General features: G+C 31.4%; 1 protein-coding gene and 1 long non-coding RNA gene across 2 annotated transcripts; both read right to left on the bottom strand.

The window, feature by feature from the left end:
* Positions 1-449: 449 nt before the first annotated feature.
* On the bottom strand, positions 450-1,978 carry LOC143043643 (uncharacterized). Its single transcript, XR_012968523.1, has 2 exons — positions 1,115-1,978; positions 450-880 (listed from the first exon to the last, which is right to left on the bottom strand). It is a non-coding gene; the product is annotated as an uncharacterized LOC143043643 (long non-coding RNA).
* Positions 1,979-10,339: 8,361 nt separating this feature from the next.
* On the bottom strand, positions 10,340-16,232 carry LOC143042749 (uncharacterized). The gene is made up of 3 exons (XM_076215202.1): positions 15,761-16,232; positions 13,978-14,205; positions 10,340-10,861 (listed from the first exon to the last, which is right to left on the bottom strand). Exons 1-3 carry the CDS (start codon positions 16,095-16,097, stop codon positions 10,482-10,484), a joined length of 945 nt encoding a protein of 314 aa, XP_076071317.1. The 5' UTR covers positions 16,098-16,232; the 3' UTR covers positions 10,340-10,481.
* Between the last annotated feature and the right edge of the window lie 9,155 nt (positions 16,233-25,387).

Below are 25,387 nucleotides of genomic sequence, written 5' to 3'. Positions count from 1 at the left end.
TGTTTGTCATTTTCTTTTTTAGCCATGGCGTTGTCAGTTTGTTTTTCATCTATGAGCCTGAATGTCCCTCTGGTATCTGTCGCCACTTTTTGGGCAATCATTGACCCGCTTAAGCAGAACTACAAAAAGACAAGCGTTTATACTTTATCCTTATCGGTGTTTGTTTGTGTACCAAAGGACATTTATTTGAAAAGTATCACGTATTCCTAAAAGCTACAAAATCCATACAGTATTGTAAGATATCCAAAAACTGACTAAACAGTTTATTTCAATACAAGTGTGAGAGTATTCAAGTTTCCTTAATGCATTTCCAGAAAAAAAATGTATTGTTCGTTCTTCCTGTTTACTTATAATTGCTTCTTTAAACTTATTCCAAATCTGGTGGATAGTTATCTTATTGGCAATTATACCACCTCATCTCATTTCTATTTATATGTAAAAACTCACTCTAATATTTTCAAAATTTTCTATTGAAAATGTATAAAATCTATACACTATACATTTAAATACAAAATTACTTTATTTTTACGATAGTCAAATGTGAATAAGGTCCACCGCGGACTTGAATGCCATTCGCTATCATTTACTTGAAGTTCTAGTGAAATGATTATTGATGAGGAACTCCACCATGCGTTGGATTGATATTTATATGACGTTGCGAAAATACTTCCGTTCACATACAAGTAAAATTCTCCAGCATTGGTTACCGTCAAGATTGTAAAGGAAATTATGTATAAACCCTCCTTTTCACATATGAACTTCCCGTTTCTCTCAAAGTCGGTCATGTTACCCATTCCGACACTGAACTTTAAATTGCTAAATAGTACCAGGCTTCCAGCAATTAAACGTACATCTGAAGGAAGGAATGCTGCCATGGCAACTGAAATAAATATAATTTGAAATATGATGATCATTAGCCATATTATTAAGAATTGTATCCCTTGATAGGGGAAGACTAATGATTGTTTGATATACAAATACAGTAAAGCATTTATCATGTGTTTTATTCCATCTTGATCATGTGGAAAACGTTGCAATTCACGTGATTTGTTAACGAAATTTTCGTTTCTTACAATATAAACCTGAAGAAAAAAGTACAACATAAACTTATTACCTTTCTCCTCTTCATTTGTGTTTATTCTGTTCTGCAAATTACGATATGTCTCATTTGTAATCTTTCTAGTTTCTAATATGCTATTTTCGATATCACCCAGTGTATTATTTTGACGGATCTGGTCGCTTTCAATAGTATCCAACATTTTGGTAATAACTACACTCTGATTTTGTTCCAGTTCATAAATACGACGATCCATAACACTTCCAACTTCACTCAAAGATCTCTTGGTATCAACAGTCATGTTAATCAAAGCCAGAAAATATTGACTGCGTGCATGTTCTTTCATCTTAAGTGAATTTGTTTCTGAAGTTAAAGATTGTACGTTTGGTTGTAAAGCGCAACTTTCTTGAGTTGGTTTTATATTTCCAAGCTGTGATATAGCAGTCATTTCCCTCTCCAAGTTTCGACTTTTATTGTTAATAGCTATTAATTCTTCGCCCTGAAACCATAATTGAACGCGAGTCATACTGTTTACAGCTTCTTGCTTAAAATATTTTTCTTCAACGTGTTTTGTTCTATTTCTAATCGTCGTTAGATCATTTACCACTATAACGTAATTCTTTTGAAGCGCATTATTTTCCTGTTGAAGCTTACTGTAATTCAGCTCAAGCGAGCGATACCTTTCTTTCAAACGTTTTAAGTCGTTTTTAGTCTCTTTAAGCAATTGATCTGATGAAAGTGTCTGTTCAAGTGTATCAAACTTCTGCTGCAGCTGTGATGTAAGTAAGACAAGATTTTTATTGATCTCATGTTGCCAAAATGCTGTGTCTTGTCGAAGACGCTCTGTAGCTTGACCTCGCAATTTGATTTCCTCATAAAACTCCGAAGTTGTCAAGTATGGAGCATTTACAATATGTTGACCGTTTCCAGATTGCTGATTAGCCAACAGCACCCTGTATAACCCCGATACAGATGAAACCGGACGTTGACGCGTTCGAATCGAACACATCGTGTAACACGGAGTTCAGACAGACAGAAATTAATACTTTTAAAGAAAATCCAATATCTATTCTTCGGATATTTTGCTCCAATATATTCTTTGCCATAATACTCATTAGTTACTAAAAGGTTTTTCAAATATGTGGAATTTTTATATACAAACATCAAATAACGCACGACGATATCAATGATAAAACGTGCTTGGTATTTTTAAATATTCAAAACTTTATGTTTCTTGTACCTCATAGTTTTTATAACATACATTTTTGAAAATTTCATAGTTAAAATTAACAAACTTATAAAGGTCGTATGTTTGTGTTGTGTCTAGAAAAAAATAAATATAGGTTTTAAAGTGTCTCTATTTTCATGTTGTGTACGCTTCGTTGTCATTACACCTTTTTATACTGTACGCTTCGTTGACACAATATTGCGTTTGTCAATGAATTTTGCGTGTATGAAATAATGCTTTGATATGATTATAACCAATATGCATGTTTAAAAAATAAATAATTTACCACCATAACATGCAGACAGCAATTCGTAATATCCGTTGTATTGTCGAACACTCTTGGAGGTATTTTGTACATTGAAAAAAAATCCTTATGTATATACGAAAGTTGAATTGGTAGAAATACATTAACTCGACAGTCAAATATGACTAAGCATACAGATACACACGTCCGAATATCTAATTTGATAGCATTTTAGAAAATGTTTACCATACGACAGTCCATGTACGGTTAGGGGTGGGTTAGGTGCCCGCTAACATGTTTAATCCCGCCATATTCTGTATGTGCCTGTCTAAAGCCAGGAGCTTGTAATCAGTGGTGGTTATATATGTTTTTGTGTTCACTATCTTTTGCAAAATTAGGCTGTTAGTTTTCTCTTATGAATTGTTTTTAATACATTTGTCATTTCTGTGTGATTTTTTAGCTGACAATGCGGTATGGGCTTTGTTCATTGTTGAAGGCAGTACGGGGACCTATAGTTGTTCATTTTTGTGTCGTCTGGTCTCTTGCGAAGAGTTGTTTCAATACCACATCTTCTTTTTGATGTAGACGGCAATGAAAAACAATTAATGGATTATAGGCTTTTGGCCTGAATCTCAGAGGCGGGTCCAAGGGGGTCATAGATTACAATAGAATTACATTAAGGCTAGAGAATATGTGTATACAATGAACATGTAACTTATAGCCGTCAAAAGTAATACAGTTTCTTTAATGTAAAGATATAAAGATGAAGAGATACTTCTTAATATAAACTGAATTGCTTTCTTCGATTATGTTTTTTTTGTTTGTTTAATTTTTAAGGTATAAAGATTATGCTTAGTTTCCTCGAACATTACAGTCTTTCTACTGTGATGCCAATATCTACATGATTGGTAATTCTGGTACTTTAAGCACATTGAAGTCTATACCCACCCATATGCATTTCATTCAAATTTTGACTTATTTCGGAGAAGACCAAAAGGACCATATTTATCATGTTTATATTCCCCAGTTATTTTGGCGTCATCGGTAAATTATGCAATTGAGCAAAGCATCAATCATCAACCATCAACCTAACCTTAGACATTTGCTTGGTCCTTTTATCATGTCTTAATAGTTCTCAATAAGAAATTGAAACGTTTCACAGTTGATACTTAACAATTTCTGGACCCCTTTATTTGTTAATAACACGCGTACGTAATAGCTGATTGTTGGCTGCTTAACGTTCAAGATAAGCACAAAGTAGCAACACATACAATGTACTACATGTAGGTCCTGGAAGGAGGCCCTCCGAAATTATGTCTGGGAAGTTTGGACTGCCACTGGATAAAATGAGGTATATTGAATAAGGACACAAATGTTGCCTTTCAACAGGCCATTTATGGACCTCTGAAAAAGTTTTTCAAGGGTTCGTAAAGTACACGAGACATTGGATCGTATATTCCAATTCGTCCTTTGTCGATATTTTATGTATACTTCTTAATATTTGTCAGTCCGTACGCGTACGGTCCGACCGTATGAGTATTTTGAAAAAAATACAGTCCAAATACTCATACGGTCTGGAACATAATCACTGACTAATACTTTAGATACACATGATTTAGCTCTTAGTTTTTAATTCACTTTGAAATAACTATCAGTTACTACAATTACTCCTTTGTCGATATTTTATGTATTTGTTTTTTGTGCCTTGTACCGACATTTTGAGTTGAGCCAATTGCAACTGTACAGGTTTTTTTTAATGTTTTTTTTTATAAGTTGTGCTGTTACACCAGTGTCCCAGGTTAAGGAGAGGGTTTGGGGCTCACATGTTTAATCCCGCCGCATTTTTTTCGTGTCGGTCCTACGTCATGGGCCTGTATAACATAGGTTATATAGATCTGCCATATTTTTTTTCTTTGATAAATAATCCATAAGTTATAAATAAATAACCGTTAGTTTTCTCGTTTTTATTTTTTCACATTATCTATATTGGTGTCTTTTATAGCCGACTATATGGTATAGGTTTTCCTCAATGTTAAATGTTGTACATTGGACTATAATAATTGCTTTATTCACCCACTTCATTTAAACTTTGGTGGAAAGTTGTATCACTGGCCATCACACATCATCTGAAAAGCTTTATATGTATAAAAAAAAACAACAAAAAACAAACAAAAAACAACCCTTAGATAAAGCAGTTGGAATGCCATCTTTAGAAGGCATTCGGCAAACTAAGTTCAACGAGTTCCTATGTCTGCTTTCGTCTATGCGAATTTGGACCAACATCAACATATTGAAAAGCCTCAAATTGTGAAAAGGAAGTCATTAATGTTTTGATGACTGTTCTATACTTTTTGAAACTTTATTTCCTCTGGAATATATTTATTAACTGTTCATTTCATCTGGTATAACGTTGAAAGTCCCAATTTTCAATAGAAACATTCCTATCAGATATACGCTGGTTAAACACTGCAATTTTGGCTTTGGGTGACTGGTGATTTAAGTTCAACTATTTTGACTTATTTAACGGATAAGCATTTACAATACAATACAGAAAAATGGTTCGCCGACATCATATCGAATACCTTGACAAGAAAGTGATTTGTGACGGTTTTTGTCAACGAACTGTACAGTGATTTTTTTAAAAACGCACAACGAACGCGACACATTTAGTGGAACGAACAATACAGTAAGAGAAAACTTATTTATAATGATATTGCGTTTATTCTTAGTTCTAGGGAACATTTGAAGGCACATAGTAATTCAAAGTATAGTTATTTGATATTGCTTAATGTATTAATACGCAAAGGTGTATGCACGAAAAGATATTCAGCATTGTTTATCTCATAAAACGTATGAAATTGCATCATGTCTGTGCGTTTTGCATCTAGCAGTTTTATCAAACGTTCTATGCAATATCTAAAACTAACAACAATTGTATAATTGAATAAATAAACTAGCCTGCACATTGACATATTTATTTATACTTAAATAAGTTCAAGAGAGGCATTCCAAATTGTTGTCATCCTAAATATTGTCCTGATTATCGCTTCGAACGCATCAACGTCCGGTTTCATTTGTATCGGGGTTATAGGGGTGAACAGAAACCCATAAATGCAAGGCACTAATATAACAATAACATTGTTGTTCTAACCGAGTTTTTTTCATATGATGATAAATCATGTGTAAACATCACATTGTTTATCATGTCAATATGTTATCTTTTGCATTCCTATATAGATAAACATTATGATTAATAATTCACAATTTGATAACTCAATATAGTATAACACTGTCCTGGTTACAAGATAGATACAAATCGTCAAAACATCGGGTATAGTCGGGTATAGTCAGACGGTTTAAAAAACTATAAATTATCATAAAAAAGTTTGTTAAAGTGATGCTGATCATTAAGAGTTTAAGACTTTTCAACTGGTTTGTTTTAAGCTATAAGATAAAGTTAAATTAAGCAAAACTGTAAATTAAAAAAAGGAGATTTCCATTAAAAATAGACTAAATCAAACGTACGAATGAAAAACAGTTATCAAATTTGTAAAGGTACTTTTCCGAAGGATGATAAGTTTTACCTAATTTAATAGCTAAATATAAATCCCACTTGTATGACAGTTGTTCACTGAAAGCAGAGTAAAACATAGACAATTGGGGAAATAATATTTGTCAAACATTTGCTTTGTAAATAGTCTTTTGATGATTATTTTGTTTTCTGTCCAAGTGTTATACAATTCCTTGGGGGTTTAATCAAGATTGTGAAATAAAGTTGTTATCTCTAGAATGTATCCGTGTAATAACCGCAAAATAAATTGATATATATATATATTTATTAGTAAGATATTGAAAAATGGACATGTACATTGTATATATATATTCTTTTTTACTTCAAATATGGATACTACATTGTCATCATAAATAAGCCGACATTTTCTTTCCAAAGATTCTAAAATTCCAGAAAATATTAAGATAAATCGAATCCACGTTTCAGTTAATACTGAGAAAAAGAAAAAAAAACAATAATGGGGCAGTGAAAATGATTTTTTTGTTATCATAGAGTTTAGTTTTGCCAAAGTCCTCACTCTCTCTTAAAAAGGCTTTTTTTTATTGTACTTTTAAACAATAAAGATTTCTTTTTATAATATATATAAAATAAATGACAATAGTACGGAAGCTATAAAGGGATACATAAAAAATAAAATTAGCCTGTTATTTCAGATTTTCAATCAGTAATTTTTAAATAATAATCCGTGATCAGTATTTCCCAATTCACGATCTCTGATTCATAATAAGTGATGTCATATAAATACACATAACGTGGTTTCTCAATCCCTGATATCTGATAATAATATGTTCCCAATACGTGATCATGTGTTGTTTGTTATGTTTCCCATGTTGAGTGTCATATTTATTGATTGTTAAAAATTACAATTTAAAGAAATTAATACATAACAATGAGTGCGATTCTTGCTTCTGACTTTATGTCAAATGTTCAGAATCCTTTGGTTTTATGCAAGCAGTGAAAATAATTATTTTACTAGCTGTCTAGTCATAATGTTATACATTATATTATATATTTTTTTCTACAATCCTTTTTACACACCTTTTGTAATAAATAAGATGCCAATTCTAAATGTATGAACTTTTTTAAGGGACATTTATCAAGCCATTTTCTTTTTAAATCAGTTGTTTCAAATTATGTAGTACTTTTGGAAGTTAATCAAGTTATTCAAGATCCAAACGCTATACTTAGAGAACAAACATTACTTTATGAAACTTTATACACAAGTTCTATCCCAAGGGATGAGGAGAATGCCACATTCATGAATCTAAATAATCCCTTCTTAAATAAACCTTGCAGAGATGAGATTAATTAATTCCTTTGAGAGTCAAATTACCTTACAGAAATGCAGTATTGCCCTTAAAAATATGAAAAATTTTAAGTCACCAGGCAAAGATGTTTTTTACTGCAGAATTCTATAAAATTCTGGAATGACATAAAATTTTCACTTGCCTGAATGGCAGTCTTGAAAAAGGAAAATTCTCAATAAGTCAGCGACAAGGGTTAATAGTATGTCTACCAAAGGAGGGAAAAGAATAATCATAAGTTACCAGATCTAGAGGGAAATATTTACGAGACAGCAACCATACAGAACTAAATTCAACAAAAAAAAACAATCAACAACATCAGATGGAGAAGCACATTTAAAGCAAATTTAAGAGAGGCCAATGAACATGTGACGGAATCATACACGTTGTATTTTGTAGAGTTGAAAAATATCACAAGTCGAACATTAACTGACAATGAAATAGCAACAAACGAAAAAGACTAAAAGACGAACAACTGTATACAACCTAAAACATAGAAAAATAAAGACTGAGCAACACGAACCCCACAAAAAATCGAGTCAATCTCAGGTTCTCTAAGAGGGTCAGAAAAATCTACTTCACTTGAAGCAACCGCGGTGGGCTCAACCTATGTTTGACACTTCAACAAGTAGATATGACTTGATAAAACCGGCAAATGTACGTATCAAGTCAGGAACAGGACATTTGTTTTTCAGTTTCCGTTGTTTGTTACTGTCTAGCGTTTTGTTTTATCATATTTTACGGCATCATTTTTTGAATTTTACTAAAATTCGATAATTTTGTGCATATATAACTACTGATGGGCTTCAAAAAATCGTTGTTTTCGTGCAGAACATATAAAGGTTCCTGTTAGAACTGAGTTTTGTGATATGTTAATTATATTTAACATAATATTCATGTTTTGACAATAGAAGAAAAACAAGGATATGGTTCCGTACGACACTATGGCTCCTTTGCAGTCTTATTTTCTTTATTCAACAAATCATAAAATTTAGATCAAAACTTTAACATGTCTAATTGGCATTTATTTACAATGTTAACATGACAATGAAAATGTATAGTAAATTTCAAGTTGATTTGGCCATATCTTCTTGGTTATTTACCTTTAACAAGAACTTCAAACTGAGAGTGTTCTGGTTACTTCTCTTTTTATACTAATGTTCAGCTGCTGTAAAATGGGTCAAAATCTTAATTTTGCATGAAATATATGATTTTCACATCATAGCGAACTCATTTAGAAGCTTACATTATTATTTATATGTTTTGGAGTTAAGTGTTACGTCCATTTTCACTGAATTACTACACAATTGTATTTATGGACCAGCTGAGGACCACATCTAGGGGCGATGTTTTCTCGCTGCGTTGGTGACCCATTGGTGTCCCTCGGCAGTCGTCTGTTTTTTTGGTCGGGTTGTTGTCTCTTTGACATATTCCCCATTTCCATTCTCAATTTTATCAATTTTCGAGACTATCACTTCCTTAACCTCATACGAGAAAGTAAAAAAGACGGACACAAAAAACGCACAGTTCATCAATTTAATGTCCCTTCACTATTGAAAGTGGATTATACAAAATCTGGTTTTGGACTGGTCAATATGAAAAACAATATATAAGTCATTTCTGTATCGTTGTATTATCTAGCTAGTTCACCTTTCTAATTTTAGCGTTGAACTATGAACACATAATGTAAATTCCGGTTTGTATGCGAATAATTGGGATTTTGTTTTTTCTTACATATTATTACTAGAATGTGTTATATCAAATACGGTTACCTTGTTTTGGGACCAAAAAAAAAATGTGCAAACGTTACTGCACTAAGTCAGCCGTTCGACAGCTAATTTGTCTACATAAACAGTGATGCTCGAGATAAAAGTATTTGATAATCCAAAAAATAACAACGTTGAAAGCCTGATAAAACCAGAACGGACCAACAGTTAAATATAGCATAGTCAATATTTACAGCCGTTTCGATTTATCCTCATATATCCGAGAGATATTCAAGAGGCAACTTCTTCACTTCACACTGAACGTTTTCATTCAGAAAATCCGAAGTAAGAAAATCATCAATTATTGATATTTCCTTTTTTTTTTAAATCTGCAAATTTACATTAGATTTATGACAAATCATTGCAAGGTAAATATTACAGGTATATCATATATTGAAGGTTTTGACAATAACGATGTTTTAATTGTCTTTATATAATTTTCAATGTAACAAGATATTTTCAGTTCTACTACATCTATGAATAAGTAACTTTTTTACTTTCATTTTAACGAATAACTTCCTTCTCCGTCTCTGTTGTCTTGACGTTGAACCAATATCAAGGTGACAACTGATAAGAAAATTCATGTTTGTTTACTCAGTATATAAGACTTAGTCCGTAATACTATGGCCGAGGGACTGTTACAATTAACACTACAATTTTGGTTTGATAAATGGTCCAAATCATAGGGGATATATGTAGTACATTATACAATTATAACATATCTACTATAGTCTTAATCGAATTTCTTATGAATGTTCAAAATTTGGTAGAAATCACATTAAGACTCAACTATCGTTTATAAAACATTTTTCATAGACTATATGGATTCATTATTATTCGTTTGAAACCAATTTTTGCAGGTTTCGTGGGTAGAGGTAAACCATGGAATAAAATGTTCTACGAATAACATTTTTTCAAAAGGCTCTGTATAATGTGATTGCTTAAACCACGAAAACAAATATCTACGAAAATGCAAGTTTTCATCAATCAATGAAAATTGATACCCACGAAAATAAATGAATCCACAGTAAACTTCACGACAATAAGGGATAAAAATAGACACAAAAATTTAACGTTTTGATGCCAAAATGGGCCGTACTCACTCTACATCACCACTGCAATCAACCAATGGATCAAATCAGATTTGATAAATCCTGTTTATCGTAATGTTGTTATTTGTTACCAATCAATCATTATTTAATAAAGTCAAGTTTATATGCAATATACTGGTAGTAATTTCATAACTACCTAACCATATATTCAAGTATAATATAAACGTCGATCAAATACTAAACAATGTTAATATTTTTGTTATTTCACTTTCATGATAGTTAATTGTGAATAAGTGCTGTGTACAAATATGCCATTCGTTTGTACCCACAACATGTCATTGATTTTGAGTTGTCTAGATACAACAACTGTTCCAGTGTGCCACCAACCTTTCTCCTGATTGGCTATGTATGTTGATGATATGCTGTTTCCATTTAGGTAAATGTAAAACCTTGCACCATTCGTATTTGACATAATTGACACTGAAATCATATATAATCCATTATGTTTGCATACAAACTTTCCAGTGCTTTTAAAAGTGGACAGGTTGTTGATTCCAACGCTGAATATTACATTGTCAAACTTTAAGACGGAACCACTACTGACACTTTCATATCCTTGATAATTAGCTGATATCGCAACTGAAATACACATCACAATTTAATCAATAGGAAATAAATTTTTGTAATTTAATTAAACGTTTCACAATAACACATTCTGGATAAAGACTCAAATTAAACGAAATTATATACATATCTACACATCAATAATTACAATTATGTCGTAGTATAAGTCATGTGATGATAATTGTGCACTAAATAACCCGAAAGCAGCATAAACCTCAATTATATAATCACAAAAAAAAAAATACAAATCTACAACAACAACAGATTTATAAGTAACACATCGTGTAGTTGTTTAGCGTGTTTAGCTCGATCCTTCTGCAGCACCTGCTACATACATGTAATTATTGATATGTATAATATTATAATTTCGTTTCATTTGAGTCTTAAAGTTTTTTCTGTGTAGCGTTTTTGGGGACTGTTATCTGCTTTCGTCGTTTTGGTTTGCATTAGCTTTATCGACTATTTTGGACTCTTGGTTTTCATTCTACTATTGGTATATTGTTACTCTTTAAAGAAGAGATGAGATAGATGTCAAATAAACTTGAAAGAAAAACATGAATTTAGGACAAGAAAAATATATTATCACTTATTAACATAAGTCGTTTGGATAATTTTATATTTGTTTTTGTGTTTAATTTGTTGTCGAATGATCCTGAATATACGTTTTACCTTTGATGTCCGATTGAAACATGACAATAGCTATTTGAAAAAAAATAGAATATGGCTTTTTTAGGCTTTTTTGCAGATTCACCTATAAAATAATATTTTCTCAAACACTTTTCAAATAATTATATATATTATTTTGTTGATTCATAACTGCAAAAGATTTTCATTTACTTCTATACATCTAATTTGTCTTAAAAAAGTTTGATAAAAAAGTTATCAGAGAGATTATAGAACAATTATAAGAGAAGCAGTTGGCTCGATTTTTATTCAAGATACGATGTGATCTTGATATTGCCGATAACTACGACGTCAAATCAATATTTTTTGGTTTTATATCATAACCGTGTGAAGAAAGTTAACATTTCCTTCGAATTTCGATATCCGAAATTTATTGATATCGATATTTATAGTTTTCGTCGATTGACTGATTCGATCATTTCTTTTTAAAGTTCTGCAGTCTTTATATAAACAACATCGATTTGATATCGACACTTTATAATCCAACTGTTTATAGGCTTCAGTTTTTTTAAATAAAATTAGTTTTTCTCGAATCGTTTGTTTCAGCCTTCGATATCGATTCAGTATATCATATGCGTCGCGGTACTTTTGTATTCAAAATTCATGTATTTAGTTTTGATGTTATATTTGATATTCGCATCGGATTTTGTCTAATGCTTAGTTCGTTTCTGTGTGTGTTACATTTTAATGTTGTGTCGTCATTATATTGTATTTAATGCGTTTCCCTCGGTTTTGGTTTATGACCCGGATTTGTTTTTGTCTATCGATTTTGAGTTTTGAACATCGGTATACTACTGTTGCCCTTATGTACCCTTATTTCCAGTATCATTTCTTGGTCAATCACAATTACAGGTCCTACTAAATGTATAAAGTTTTTAATTTGGTTCTCCTTCTTAAAATAAATAGAAAGTGACAATTTCAAGCAAAGCAAATTTAAACTACAACAACCAATAGTTAGGTTTAGTTTATTAACTTCAACTCAATAAAGACATTTAGAGATGTAACAAGAATAATATACTGCATGATAGTGAATTGAAGCAACTGTCCATCAGATGCAAACAAGTAAGATGATGCAATACTTATACCGACATAAAAGATATGACAAAAAGTAAAATCACAAAAATACTGAACTTAGAGGAAAATTGATTCGGAAAGTCAATAATCACATGGCAAAATCAAAAAAACAAAACGCATCAAAAACGAATAGACAAGAACTGTTATATTCCTGACAACCACTCAAATTAGAAAATAAACATCATAATGTTATACAGAGTTATCATGTATAATTATGGAACAATTATAAGAACGGGCAGTTGGTTCGATACATATTCATGGGACAATGTGGTCACAATATTACCGAAAACAACGAAGCCAAATCTATATTTTTACTTATTTTCATATCTTAAACTTTTGAAATAAGTTATATTTTTCATCAAATTTCAATTTTCGAAATCGAAATTTAAATTTTTTGTCAACTGTCTTATTTTTGTTAAGTACTGCAGTGTTTATACTGACAACATCGATTTGATATTGTCATCCCTCCGGATCTTTACACCTTATTAAAATTTACGACCGAGTTCAATGTTAATATGCAAATACAGATATTATGAGAAGAATTTGTTGAAACGTTTTGTCTTTTAAAATTTAGGATGTCTCAAAACTCAAGTTCAATATTCAAAGTATCATGTCTAGCAAAGAACGAAATCACGCGATTCTGATGACTTGTTAGTCCATTACATACATAATGTTAGAATCAAGTTGTCTCAAAGAAATTACATTACTAAATAAATATTTTATCTGTAATAAGACCACTTTACAAACCATTTTATCATTATTTCATTGTCTTCGAACATAATTATTTTTGAAAATAATTAATCCTCACAGTTAAGATTTTAATTACGCAAAGATCATCACTTACATATTTGTTGTAATACATGATACAAATAATTAGCGCTAATTATGTTTTATCAGACTAAAACGAACTGTCCTTAACTGATCGACAAAATCATTTATTTGTTTGTGTCGGATTTACCCAAAAAATAAAATAAAAAAAAGCTGTGTAATTGTCTTGTTCATATTGCAGATAGTATTTTAACACTAAAAAAAATCAATACAATATTAAAGAAATTTCGACGATGTTTTAATTGTATAAAAATCTAAAAATTATAAAGAGAAAATTGTGATCTACCTTCATGTTTGTATTAAATGAAAAGAAGAAATGAGTATAACTTGAAGGATTCAGAAAATTACATGTAGGATTACTCCTTTTTTACCATGACTCTTTCTGTATTGCTTTTTATTACAACATTTGATGTGCAAACCTTCGTCTAGCAGACGATCAGATACTGAATTTCAAATAACATCATATCACCAAAATGGTCTGCGTTTTCCATTATTGTTTATTGAAGTATTAATAGAAACAGAGAGAAAAAATCAAACAAACTAACCTTTCGCACTGTTTTTAGTGACTTCAGATTCAATAGATGACAGTTTTAAATCTGTTTTGATTTGGTTTTCCTTCATTTGTGCAATCTTTGCATCAAGTGTATTGCTCACTACAGTCACAGAACGGATCTCGTTGGCAGACATGTTATGTTTTGTATTGTGGGATTCATTATTCCTTTCAACTTTTAATTCGAGTTCAGTTAGTTGTTTAGCCTTCTTTGTTAATTCATCTGAAATAAATAGAGTTAATTTAGAATTAAAATATTATGAAGGAGATGCAAAACAAAAACGGTCAAAGACATAAAAAAGACGTGCAGACAAACAACAATGCACAGCATATATTACAGTCTAAATAATCATTAAATGAAACCCTCCGTTTTTATTTTTATTATTTAGTACCTGATTAAAAATCGCTGATCTAATAAATTTCACTTCAAGTACATTTTCGTTTTCGTTTTTTTTTAAGAATTGAATGCTTCTTTTTGTAATTTCTTTGGGATGTAAAAAGGTTGACCGAAGTACCTTTTGTATGCAGCGCGCAAGCGTTTCATTCTAAAAATGTGAGCACCTATATGAAGTTACAAAAAGAAGCATTCAATTCTTATAGTTACATTTCTTTAAGCTAGGATCATGAAAACACGAATTTTATCTATGTGTTCATTTGATGGGCACTTTATTATGGGACCTCGTGTTATCATGAATGATAAGTTTTATTGGGTAATGCAATTGCCTAAGGAATAACACGTGATGTGCAGAATAACGTATTATAATGAAAAATGCATCTGATGTAATTATTTGTTTGTAATATTTGGAGCTTATGCAGCAACTTTCTCATATACATACTTAATATAAACTCGTATACCTTAAAAACTAACTTTACAATTGATTCAATATCTGTAAATATAAACATTAGTCCGGAACATTTCGTTTTGAAGAGGTCAGCATATGTAGTTATTGTGATTCGACTCGTTTTTAAAAATTTAATAGCTGCATGACCATAGACAGATGTCGTATTCGAAAACAAATAATATCTAAAGTTAATATGAGGTTTTCTGTTTACTTAAATGAAGGGACTGGCACATACATGCATCTTTTTCAAATCCCATTTTTGGGACAATTTTTTCCCACTTTCCTCTTCCAGCCCTATTTCAAAACATCCCATTTAATGCCTTATATTCCATCTAGTATTTAACTGTGTGTAGTTTTTAATTGTATGATATGCTAGTACATGTTCTTTTAAATTTCCAGTGACATTCGATAATTTCAAGAATCAGACAATGGGATTGAAATAAATACTAGAGCAATTGATATAAGCATTTATATCTTTTATCAATATAATTAATAAAAGTTCCGTTATTGTATAGATATATAACCTGAGATATGATGCATGACCTTATCAAATGACAACAAATTTAGAGATTACATTACACAGTCATTTATCAGTCTAGTATGTCAAGCTCTCATTGGTCTCAACTCAACACAAATTGTGAGACACTTTCAAAGGTCTGCGATCAACACCTAACTACTCAACTGACAAAAACATTAAGATATAACAAAAGACAATAAAAACATGACACACTTGACTTGATACAGACACATACTGCAGGTTTTGATAACTCTTTTCCTATAAATAGATATATACCACAACTGAAATACAGAGATATACAGAAAATAAAGTGCAAATAGATAAATAAAGTGCAGAGAAATACCACTGACATCAATAAAACCGATGCAACAAAAGGATTAAAATAAGAAGACGACAACAATTTAATGTGTTCCTCTTACCTTTCATTTCCTGTCGAAAAGTTGAAATTGTCAGATTGTTGAACGTTTGTATGTTTTCTAGGGTAGACTTAGCTTTTTCATCCACAATATTTTCAGCAAAATCCTTCATTGCAACGGAAACAGCTTCTTTAACTTCTTTTCCTATCAGCTCCTTCAGTTGTGTTGTCAAACCGGAAATGTCCAGTTCTGCTTTCAATGGTGCATTTAACGTTGTTATTAATGGTATGTCAATCGCAGCTTTACAGTTATTGTTTCCACAAGAAACCGGCAGCACGTTATATTTTAGTGAAATTGTAAAAAGAATAATAGCCCATCGGTGTAACATCCTGAATACCATATTGAAATAACGTTTTTTCGCGAGAATATGTAGGTTTTATATCTTGAAGTTTATTAACTGATGTAGCAGAACGCAATTATTCGAAAATATTGCACCAGTTTGTCTGTATTATTCAAACCAATTTGAACACCTGTTTATGTTTGCAGTTAACACAGCATACATTATCTATTATGTGAAGTAATAATTATGAAACAAGCATTAAAAACACATCTCAGATACCAGACTAAATCTTTTGCACGCCAGACAAAGAACTTCATAAACATTAACATCAAAAGAACACACTTCTAATAATAATTAGGAGAAAAACATATGCTTGGTCTAGGATTAGATTGTAAAGATTAGAAGAATAAGCTACGCATTTTCTTCAACATCGAAGAACATATTATATAACTTGTATCTTCAAATACATTCTTTATAGATATACGGTTAACCATATGTTTGTTTAATACCATACTGACGTCAAGTGACATTTCTGTACTACGATGTACGTGCAAGTTTCGAATTTTTGTTAAGTACATATGTTTTGTTAAATATGTTCTAAAAATACAACAGTCTATATGTCAAACTAGTTTTATCTACTTCAACCTGTCACAGGGCATATATAATAAGAGATACAGATAAAAACAGAAAAAAAACCATAGTAATCTAGACCTATCAGGAAAGTGAAATAACAATACAATAGATGACGGTTATAACTTTATTACCTTCTATTTTTACTTTCTGTTTGTTATTGATCATAGAAAAATTCTGATTGATTTAACCATTATTATAACAGCGATAATCATTAATTTCCGACTATATTTATATCAAAATGGTCATTTGATTTTCTTGGAATTTTATAGATATCATATTGTTTCCTAGACTATAACAACATACTCGTTGTTATTTTATTCACTTTTATGCTTGTTTTATGTTATGTATTTGAAGATTGTTTTTCTTCACATAATCGATCATAGATATTTAAAAAAAAAATATCCACCGTTTTCTATCTACCTTTGAAAATTAAGTTTAACATGTGACTATCCCTAAACGAATCAAATTAGTTAAAAAAAAAGGGACGAAAGATACCAGAGGGACAGTCAAACTCATAAATCGAAAGTAAACTAACAACGCCATGACTAAAAATGAAAAGGACAAACAGACAAACAATAGAATACATGACACAACATAGAAAACTAAAGAATAAACAAAACGAACCCCAACAAAAACTAGGGGTGATCTTAAATATACGGATTAATAATATTAGTTTGAAACACGTATTGTTTGTATTGCTTTATCATAAATGCCTTATATTTTACACAGATACATAACATGCTTGTTATCTAGAATTCTTGAATAAACTTTCATTAAATGATTCAAAATAGTGTAGTGTTTTCTTCTGCTAATATGACAAGTGTACATTGTCAATTGACACATGTGATAGATAAGTCATCATTGAAGGCGAATTGTTTAGGCTAAACAGTATTCTGCAATGCAATTTAATTATGTACCTTTTATAAGATTCAAATCATGGATTATTTCACATATCATTTGTTTTTTCAAGCCAACTTTTGCAGTGTTGTTTGTTTTTCGTTCTGGTCCATCTATACGATTGTTCACATTTGTAATAAGATTTGTCCAAGTTTTTGTTTGTGTCGACTGCTGACAAAGTAAAGTAATCTGGAGAAAATTGATTTTCGTTTTCAAAGATTGCAACAGTTTGTGCTTCAGGCGTCTATTACCTTTTACACGTTTTGTTTTTCATCATATATATCTTAATTGTTTTGAAGTGATCAACTATACTGTAATTGTTCATAAGTCGGATGTACACGAAAGTGAAATTATGTATACAGCGGTATACTACTGTTGACTTTATTTATTCATATCTTTTTCTTGTGATTGTTTAGTTCAATTCCTTTCCATTATAAGCTCATTTTTGTATTACAAACAAATGTATAACATTGTCATGCCATTTTGCTAAAATAAGTGATATCATGGCAGATATTGTACTTGTTTTTTTTCTAAGATTTTCATTAGCTGTTAATGCTTGTTCAATGATATTTATGTTACATATTGTAATCTTATACACCTCAATAGAGTTTTTTTTCTCTCTCAGAACGAAAGTCATTCTTTTGAAGAAACAGCCTAGACGATATCAAATTTGATTGAAATATAATTATGTAAAGGCATACAAAATTACGTGTGCAAGGTAATATTTTCCTTCATTACAATGAAAACAAGTTTATTTAACCTTCAAGTCATTTGAAAGTTTCCGGGTTTGAAATAACTCGAGTACACGACGGGTGTCACATGTGGAGCAGGATCTGCTTACCCTTCCGGAGCACCTGAGATCACCCTTTTTTGGTGGAGTTTGTGTTGCTCAGTCTTTAGTGTTCTTTGTTGTGTTTTGTGTACAACTATGAAACAACTTTTGTTTGTGGGCACAAGTTATCATTCGTGATTTGAACAAAAGGTAAAATGGTATATGTTCGTGCGTGGTTTGAGGAAAAGCTATATGTGCATACTTGCTTTGAGTAAAAGCTATATGTTCGTGGGTTCTAAAATTCGTGGCATTTGATTTTCGAAAGAAAAAAATCGAGTAAAGACTTTGAAGTCATCAGACACGATGTTCTTGGAAATAATAAACTTTTGTTTAATAATGAATTGTAGAACATTGAAAAATAAAGTATTCGTTCTCATTTACTTGTTCCTCTTTCATTTATGAGAACATTCATTAAATATATAATACAAACAATGCTTTCAGATATAAGTTATGCTTATAAATTGTCTCGATTGAAGGATATTGCAAAATCATTTAAAATGTTGCAAACGTGAAGTGAACAGTGAGATCAACAGATAAACGATCCTAATAGGTGTTATTTTGGGTCATAAACACGTCACAAGTAAAACGGTTACATAAAAAAGTTCAAGTGAACTGACCATGATTTTGCTATAAATTGCATAATGATTGATTACATAATGATAGCATAACAAAAATATTGCATTCCTTCAAAAGTGTAATCTTTTATCTATCTATATATACCTCTTTTATTAATTTATATGCAGTTTTAGGAAAGTAACAGCATTTTAGAAGTTGCAGATTGAATGTAAAAAAATATTTGTATCGTGCTACCTTAAATCAACAATACACGTATTCATGTATTCCCATATAGGGATCTTTCCTTGTATGTCTTGATTTAGACAACAGTTGTTATATTTTTCATTGGACATTCGTCGATAAAACAATCCAAGAAAACCACGAAAATCGATATCCCACAAGAAAAAATACTTACTCATATTATCAATTACGGTCGGTCTTTCGTTTATTAATCTTGACGCCCCTAGATCATGTAGATTCAGTGAACGACAAGAAAAACCTCAAAATACGCATTATCAATAACGTAAACCAATTTTGATCTGAAACAGCCGTCTTGGTTGGAACCACCTTCAAAAGACTGATCAATCAATATGTAAGTCAGTAGTGTATTTTAAGCACATTGAAGAACTATCGACTGCGGTAAATTTAGAACTGTTCAGAAAATCTTTGCAGTCATATACGTTCTGTTTAGTCTATGTCTTTACTGCTTAGTACTTCAAATCTGCGTACACAAAAGTATAGTATCATTATGATTTATGTTAAAAATGACAATTGTTTTCGCACAGACTTAAGGAATATGACAGTTGTTATCAAATATAGTCCGTTTCTATGAATGTTGTCGTTTGTTTTTGTAGCAGTTCAGTTTTTCTGTTGTTTTGTTGTTTTTCTCTTATAGTTGATGTGTTTCCTTCGGTTTTAGTTTATGACCCGGATTTGTTTAAGTTAAATCGATTTATGGCTATTGAAGAGCGGTATACAACGTATGCTCTTATTTAAGACCTATTGTGAAGTGTGATTGCTGTAAAGGCATTTAAGAAATATGACATTTATAAAAGTAATATTAAAAGGTTTTAACCTTTTCATCATGTTTATTTTTAAATGTTTTTACTTAATACCTTCTAAAGGGCTACCAGTAGATAAGTGTAATCCTCTACATACAGAAGACCTCACACTGTGGTTGATCATTATTAATTTGTTTGTGTAACTGATAACAACGGATATAATATAAATGTCGTATTCATAACCATGCATTCCCCATACGAATATCACGACGGGTATGAAGCTGTTGTTTAATGGGTAATAATCATCATTTCGTACCACGTCAGCTCCCCCTTGGATGTCGGAGCGTTTCTGAAGTTTAGTCTTTAGCTTTCAATATGATGTTTTGCTATTGTCAGTCTTATCGTCATTTTTCATTTTATGCAATGATCGTCTGTATGTCTTTGATATATGAGTTTGAATGACCCTTTAGATTGTGTAAACTACTTTTTGTTTCTCATTTACATTGTCATAGTTTTGTAAAGGTTGTACCGTCAATGTTATCATAATTTCACATGTTTAAGGTTTTTGTTTCTCGAAGTTTTTCAGCCTTTATTGCTTGTTTCTATTGTGACTTTTCAGAGTTCTTACTCTTTTTTGAGCGTGTTAAACTAGGTTTAATGTATTATTTTCTTCAATAAATGACTGTTTCTAGGTAAGATATATCTGTTTTAATTGTTAAATACCGTCTAACTACCTTTTTTTATAAGTGCCTCATTTGAGAAGTACTTAGTCATGTTAGTATGACATACATTTTTCTCTTCTGCACTGGTATTTTGGAGAATGAATTTATCTATTTTGTAAAAATATTTCCTTACTCTTAACAAGATATTTCTTAGGCCTGCTGCATTTGCATACACCTGTCCTAAGTAAAGGACCTGTTGTCTGTTTGATACATGTTTCTCATTTCTTCTTTTGATATAGGTTAGACCGTTGAGTTTCTTGTTTGAATTGTCATTGTAAGACTTTTACACCTTGCTGTTCGGTGAGAACCAAAGTTCCCTCTTGGAGTCGTACTGTGACCTGTAATTGTTTTTACACTTTTAATACATTGTAACTTTGACGGATAGACCCCTCATTGGCACTCATAAGAACATTGCAGTGGGATGTTCAGTCGTTCCATTGGTTGAAACAGTCTAGCGTTGGTTTTTTTTTTTGGAGGTTTTATGGACTTTCCATCTTTTTGAATTTACTGTGGATTTCGATATTGTTATTTCGATATTTTTTTTTACTCAGTTAAGTGATAACTGCATTTCCCCTTAAACGTATCTATACTTACTTTCACACGAACTATTTACATGTATACCTATGAATTATTTGTTGAGGTTGTGTTTCATAGTGTGTAGGTGTAAACAATAATTGAACTCGTTTGAATATTTCATTTTGATTATATTGTAATTGAGAAATCAAGAAAAAAATTAGCAAACCATTTAATTCAAACTAATTATAATTGAAATACATTTTTACCGGATTTTTAAACAATATCATGTCGATTTCCTAAAGCACATTGATTGATTCACGACTTTTCCCAGAGTTCTCTAAGTCAAGAGTTTTATTATTTTACCTAAATGTTATCTAACAACATGTAATGTTTTAAAACTGCTGAAGGTTTCTATTAAAGCAATCTTTTATGACTACACACTCAAGTTTTAATTTATGCATGAATACTTATGTGTATGTTACAAAACAACCTTGTGATCGCAAATGGAGAATTAGATTCTTTGAATACGATGGAATTTCATCGCTGTTGCTTGTGGTCTGCTTTCTATTGCTTGCCAGTATTGAAGTTTTCGATCATGTTATAGCTTTCGCATTAAGAAGGACATCTTGCATCTGATTGTTTTTATGAATATCACATTATGTCTATCATTTTAAGGTGGTACATAATACTACAGTGACATAACTCTGTAATGATAAGGTGAACGTTTTAATTACGTTCTATTGTTAGGTAAATAGTTAGCGTCTCAATGATAAAAGTTGTTGTTGGACAAATTGCTATATGGTCTATGAATTTTTCCCGACAAAGTGTGTGATTTAAGTTTTTTTACTTTCTATATTTTTGTCATAGGGTCAAAAGTTAATATTTTGCCAAAATTAAACGAGTCGAGCTCATTTTAGTCAAGTTGTTTGATACCACCTTAATCATTTTAATAATGACAAATCAAGAAAATATGGTAAATTGTACGTGGTCACTTCAATATTTGATTGATTAGGGGTGCCACTGGCGGTTCTGCTACCCCTTTGCTAACCAATCCTTTTTATATAATTTATGTACTCCTTTCTTATATTGCATAGGTAAAAATGTAACATTATCCCATCTCGGTTGGGTTTCATGTGTGGTGTATTGGAAAAGAGGAATACCACATTGTTAAGAGAGGAAACATTTTGTGAATAAAACCACAGCTGTTAAACCTCAACGTTACAGAGCTTTTTATATTCCACATATTAAAGTCTATATTGATCTAATCATATATATCCGATTGTTCTTCTACAGCGGCAATTTATATCACCTTGTACATCCCCTCCCCTTTGTGAGAGATAGCTGTATGCCTTCTTGTAACAAACTTTGTAATTACTTCTTATCTGCGTTTTCCAGTTCCGTTATTTTCTCTTGTATGTATATTATTTTTGTAAAAGAAAGTAATATCTTATGTAGTATAAACCGTATTCGTGCCTGAGCAATAAGAACGATTATAGTGACTTGTGCGATATTTGAATATAATTTTCAATTCTAAAGTGCCTTACACACTTCTGTAAAATAGGTGATCACGATTTGAAATTGCTTAACACACCTATTATGTCCAAAGTATCAAAACATGGTTTATCTCTTTTTTGTTCAAAAACCAATAGTCTTTTCCCCCATCGGGATATTAGTTTCTAAACCTTTTGGATAATTTGTAAACGTATACTACCACCATGTCAGTACCGAAACACTAATATATGATTAAGAAACAGCCTTAATATAGCAATGACTGTTTTCATAACATTAGTTTAAAGAAGATACTTTACATTAAAACCTAAAAAGCGCATTAATGAGAAAGATAATTTTATAACTTTTCAAAAAAGATTTTAAACACATGCGATCGTTCATATTGAAAAGATTGAAGACGCATTTTATACATTAACTAGAAGACGACGATCATTTAGTTAAGTCAATTCTTGTTCATTAAATATATTGCCGGATTGGAACTGCATCCGATTTCTATATCAATAAAAAAATTACCTATAATATAAAGTGCTCGTGGATATATCTGTGCAAAACTGTGTTTTGTAGTAGGTGTCACCAACTCGCTTTTTAAATGTCTTGTAAAAATACTAATGGATTAAAAAGGCAATTGCGTTTGGTATCTTATGATAATTTTTTTATCATCAGTGAAAACCTACCTTCCACTAGTGCGATCTATTAGCGTTTTGTCCTTTCTTCTGTGCAAATCAAATCATTAAAGAAACTGCTGTTCCTTGGTGAGACACTTTTCATTTTTAATTATTGCAACTGTTCTTTTGAACTTTTTTCTGCTTTTTATGAGTTTTCTAAAAACTTTTTTTTCTGCTTTATATGAGAGTTATATCTCCTTCCCATTTTACTTCATTCAATATTAATGCAATATCTGTCACAATTAAATATCGGATTCCGTCAGAATTAAAATTGTGTCATTATTTAGGAAGAAAATCATCTGATAAACACATCTTTATGCTCGCGTCACACTGTCCCGATTTTTATATACGATGGACACCCGAAGGCGAAAATTATAAGTTCGTACGAAGTTGGTCCCGATCTCGTTAAAATACCAAAAATGACCGAAGCAAGTACGATGTTTAAGGCAGTCTATACGATGGTGCCGAGATTGTATACGATAACAAAAGATGGACATACGAAGGTTAACCGAAGACGGGTATTTAAGCTTCATATCTCAGCCGAAGCCTACACGATGGATCACGAAGGCTACACGATGGATTACCAAGGCTACACGATGGATTACGATGATGGCGCGATGGCCATACGATGTCTAATTAAGTAAAAGACGTCGTGTACAGCTTACGGTGCATTTCAATTATATGCCGAAGGCATCACGCGTTTTAAATTGTTTGATCAATATTGAATATGAATATCATTGTACATTTCATTTCTGGTTTAATCATAAGACGGAATACCGTGGGCTTGAAGGGTAAAACTTGACTCTGAGTCTCTGCATATAATGCCACGAAAATCAGGGAGAGTCTCCCCCTCCCTGATTTTGGTGGCAGTTGGGAGAGGAAGGGGGAAAGGGAGGTTATGAGTCGAGCAGGAAAGTACAAGACCAAAAGAAAAATAGATAAAGAAGTGGAAAGTTCGGAATCGGTTAGCCATAGTTTATGTATCAAATATGAATATTCAATTTACCATTTTCTGCATGGATCATATACAAATATAGTGTCCATATTTGTCCCCAATATGTTACATACGAGGGATGCCACGCTCGGCATTGCCTTGTTTGAACTGTAAAATGTATGCACTAGGTTGAATAATCACCCATAATTATGCCCATGTTTACTGATCTATCTTAAAGGTAAGGTAATGGGTTCGTTGATCCCTTTAAAGTTTTATTCAAAAAGAGCTCTTTCCAGGAGAATATCATAATAATATAGACAAAAGGAAGGATGTGGGGAAAGCAACAAATGCGGTAAAATATGACATATAGAAATCAAAATGGTTATGGAGTAAACATTCGTGTGACAACAACTCAGATGATAAATAAAAAATCAGAATAATGAAGAAAAATTTGGTTTCCCTATATACATGATATACGTGTACCTGCAGTGTTGGTGTACGAGGCGCGTTTATGTTTTTCATTATGTTACCTGATATGAAAAATCGACAAAAAATAATATTTTACTTGTAAAATTAAATCCTGAGCCTGTGATATCTGCTCTTCTTGTTCCATTTGAATAAATATATAAATTCTTTATTTGCAAAACATACAAAAACCAATTTTGGTTATGGCAAATACATTGACAAAAGAAACATAATCAAACATAATGATTTATATAGCAGTCCTAAGTATGAAATTGTTCAAATTATTATGGCATATTGTTATTCTAAATTATTTCCCAAAATTGATCGCCCTGAAGATCATAAAAAACATTTTATTAAAATTAAGTATGTCAATAAAGGCTTTGATTTTGTAAATATTGCCGGTATATTTAACGACCATTCTGTTAAAGAACAAATTCCTGGATATTTTGACAATACTGAGCTACCTCTTATTTGTTATATTTACAAGAAATCTACCCGGAAATTTGTGTTTAATTAAAGTCAATTGCGTAAAGATGTTAATATCAGTGAAAATACACCTACTTCATGTAATTGCAGTAATTCCGAATACATTTATGGCCCCATTTCCCATGTTATAACAGG

The sequence above is a fragment of the Mytilus galloprovincialis genome, chromosome 8, assembly GCF_965363235.1.
Source record: "Mytilus galloprovincialis chromosome 8, xbMytGall1.hap1.1, whole genome shotgun sequence".
In the NCBI taxonomy this organism is placed as follows: Eukaryota; Metazoa; Mollusca; class Bivalvia; order Mytilida; family Mytilidae; genus Mytilus; species Mytilus galloprovincialis.
This window is presented reverse-complemented; position numbering and strand designations above follow the sequence as displayed.

Coding starts and splice junctions, on each gene's coding strand:
- LOC143042749 (XM_076215202.1), bottom strand. CDS start 16,097: ATGGTATTCAGGATGTTACACCGATGGGCTATTATTCTTTTTACAATT. Junction 14,206..15,760: donor TTTTCGACAGGAAATGAAAG/GTAAGAGGAACA, acceptor TATTTATTTCAG/ATGAATTAACAAAGAAGGCT. Junction 10,862..13,977: donor CACTAAAAACAGTGCGAAAG/GTTAGTTTGTTT, acceptor TGTGTATTTCAG/TTGCGATATCAGCTAATTAT.